Source organism: Atta cephalotes (genome assembly GCF_000143395.1).
Source record: "Atta cephalotes unplaced genomic scaffold scaffold00007, whole genome shotgun sequence".
NCBI lineage: Eukaryota > Metazoa > Arthropoda > Insecta > Hymenoptera > Formicidae > Atta > Atta cephalotes.
This window is the reverse complement of record NW_012130071.1, coordinates 5,329,472-5,332,918: the sequence shown is the minus strand read 5'-3', so window position 1 is coordinate 5,332,918 and position 3,447 is coordinate 5,329,472. Positions and strand designations below refer to the sequence as shown.

The 3,447-nt window shown below is 33.5% G+C and overlaps 1 protein-coding gene across 1 annotated transcript in view; it reads right to left on the bottom strand.

The window, feature by feature from the left end:
• LOC105626948 (MOXD1 homolog 2) overlaps positions 1 to 3,447 on the bottom strand; it is a 111,293-nt gene that overhangs the window by 14,940 nt on the left and 92,906 nt on the right. Inside the window, exon 3 of the mRNA XM_012208239.1 lies at positions 1,366 to 1,560. Within this exon, the coding sequence (XP_012063629.1) occupies positions 1,366 to 1,560 (195 nt within the window). The remainder of the gene's footprint in view (positions 1 to 1,365; positions 1,561 to 3,447) is intronic.

Genomic DNA, 3,447 nt, shown 5'->3' with positions numbered 1-3,447 from the left:
CTCTCTCTCTCTCTCTCTCTCTCTCTCTCTCTCTCTCTCTCTCTCTCTCTCTCTCTCTAACTCAGCTGCGTGATAAAAATCCAGTCGCGCGCGCACCCAGCTAAATGCATTCGAACATTCATTTCACGCACGCGACGTACATACGCACACACGACCAGTACACGTGTCGACGAATGACGGAAACAAAACCGTATGACGAGAGAGCTTTGAAAAAGTTTGTTCTCGGATCCGGATAAACGAATGATTCGCCGCGCGTCTCTACAAACATTAAAATGCTGATCGTGCGAAACCAATTTCTCTCCCTGTTTCGTACGTGAATATTTTTAACTTTCTCTCTGTTTAGGTTTGCGAAATAATCGATATTTCTTTACAATCTTCAAAGCTTAAAGATTTATCAGATGTTCAATAAAAAAACGATCGGAATTGGAAATTTATACTTTTTTGTATAAAATAAATTGTATAAATATGAAATAGTTTAATAAAATCAATATAGTTAACAATACATGTTTATAATTTAAATGAAAATTTTCTCATTTTATTTTAATTATTTTTGTAAAACATCGACTTCTTATTAAAATAATTTTTTATTCGAGTTCTAAAATTCCGTTACAAATTTTTTTGTATTACTTTGAAATTATGCAGTAAAAAAATCTGTAATTTTTTTTTCATTTATTTAAAATACTTGTAATACAGCTTACTTAAAAGAATCAAGTGTTGAATGTTACCTATTATTAGTTTTTAACATTTCAAAAATCCGGAAAGAGAGAGAATCCAATCTTTGATGAAGAGTGGAATCTTTTTACTTTCATTATAAGTTTTCAGAAAACTTCAGTACGAAGCTAAATATTCTTGATTTAAAATTAATGTTGAGTTAATAACGAGTTACAATGCTGACGATGATTCTTCAGCGAAGGCTGAATAAAGTAAGTTAGTTATCTTAAATACTTAAATGAAACCCGGCTTGAATCTTGCCCTCCACTACAAATCGAGTCCAATATCACAACGCCGATGGCAGATCCACTTTCGTGAACTCTAATTAAAACTCTTTAATCGTCTTTGTTCGCACTCGCGAATTTCTCCGCGGTCGAGATGAATATTAACTTTGTTCTTGTTTCTTGTCACGTACCGTCGTAATAACGCAAATCATAATAAATGCAATGTACCACTGCTCTCTTTCTCTCATCTCTTTCCTTCTCTCTTTTAATTACATCTGAAGTAAAACGAAATATTTCCTTCCGTTAATTTTATTCATTAAACATTTATCTTGACAGAATTTCTGAATCATATCCGTAGAGTGATTTTTATCTCATAGGACATCTTGTGAATATAAGGATTTAAATGTTAATTAAAAATAGAGCAACTCACCTGTTTGTTCAAAATGTCCCAGATTTTCAGAGGCGGATCCGTTTCCTGATTACGCGAATTTCGTCTGGGCTGTGCGTCTCTTTGCACCAGATACAATGGTCTCGATCCTCGCACTGCCCCGTGATCAGGTAAAATACCGGCCGCTGATACCGGCTCCTCGACGTGATATTGCCACACCACTTGCATCGTGTCGTTCTGAAACATAAAAGAAGATCCAAAGTCAAAACGAGTGTCTCGTTCTCCGCTTTTTGCCGCCGAAAAATATATCGATAGAGGATAGGAGCTACAAAGGCCTGTGGCTTTGTATCCAGGTCGCTATAAAAACTGCTGCTTCTCGGAAAGAGGTGCCTCATATACGACACGAATAAACGTCCTCTGCTGAAGATAGCGCGCTTGGCTGCGTCTTTTAATCAAACCTTTTGTAAAATTTACGATCAAAAATTGCACCAATGGCAAACCATTGTAAGTCATTTTTATAAACTTTAGAAAAATAAAAGAGGAAAACACATTCATTTTTATTACTAATATAATTCCGATAACACTTTTTTTATAAAAGAAGATTCACCAAAAGAAAAATGTCGAAATATTGCGAAACAATTGTTACTTGTGACATTTTCTTCGATATTTATTACGAAAAAATTTGTTTGTAAAAATTTGATGAAATATACATTCTTGTGAAATATATTTCATTAATTGTAAAAAAATAAAAATAAATGACTTATTTGCTAGAAAAAAAATTTTATTTCGTTTAAACAAAATTCCATTTCAGTGAAGTAAAGTAAATATATTTCTCCCAAATAAATTTTTAAGCATCTTTTTCTCGGTATATTTTCTCATGATTGAATACAAATATATATTTTATATGTGTGTGTGAATTAACGCAAAGTAACGGTGCGAGGTATTTTTCTCATCTCATATGACTTTTAATAATTCCACTATTAAATTCCGGACTCGATTATATTTACGACCACCCAGGGTGGCTTAAGCCTTTCGGGACCCCTAAGTTCGCGAGAAGGTCGATTGCTTTTGGCGCGCGCCAATCATCTGCGGTCGCGCTGCGGGCATACGCGATTCACCCCCCGAGAAGAAAGGCGGCCATCGAGGGTGGTCGGGTCATATACCAAATACAAGCGGCAATGTCCCGTCGTCCGCCTGTCGCGGTTGCCCGCGAAACGTACACGTGTCCAATCGCGCCAAACTTGGGGTCGCTTTTACACAAGCAAGCCACTTACACGTTGCGGGACAATCGCGCCTGATTGGGGACTGACCATACGCGAACTCGTTAACCGATCCGTTCTAAAAAAAAAATGTCACTCATTGACGCGAGTGGTAGGAATAAAAATGAGAAGCACGCAGTTATTGTCAGCCGAATTTGCAAGTTTGTAATCAAGGCAATTTCTGTATCAACATTGATGTTTTCAACATTGATGGCAGACTCTATCTTCTTTAATTCTTAATCGATTGATTTTGATCATTTATTATATAATAAAACATAAACTGGAGCAGCAACCTTTTTTAAAGGTCATTTTCAGAAAGAAATAATATTTTGGCGAATTGCATAATGCTTATTTCGCTTGCATAAAAATATGATTTTATTTTTGCAGCTATGACTTGGCACCAACGGGCTGCAAAAAAATTCACAAATGGACCATAGATTGCGCATGACTGAACTATAAATCAAGATATATATCAAGATTCACACCGATGGATGGATGAAATGAGAAATTGAGATATCTTTCATTGAAGATGTGAAAAATTTTAACATTTTAACAGTTTTTTAATTTTAGTTTTTTAGGATAGTATGTCATAATATTCATAATATGTACATAGATAAAAAAAAAAGATAAATGTATCAGTTAGCAAAATAATAAAAATCTTAAATATTAAGTTTTTGACACGTACGACTCTAAATAAGTTCGTTTTATTTTAATTTTTATAAATAATAATTTTATTAACGAAATCATATATATATATATATATATATATATATATATATATATATATATAATATTATTATTTATTATATTATATAATAGTATCAGTATATACTATACTATAGTATATATATATATTATACTACTA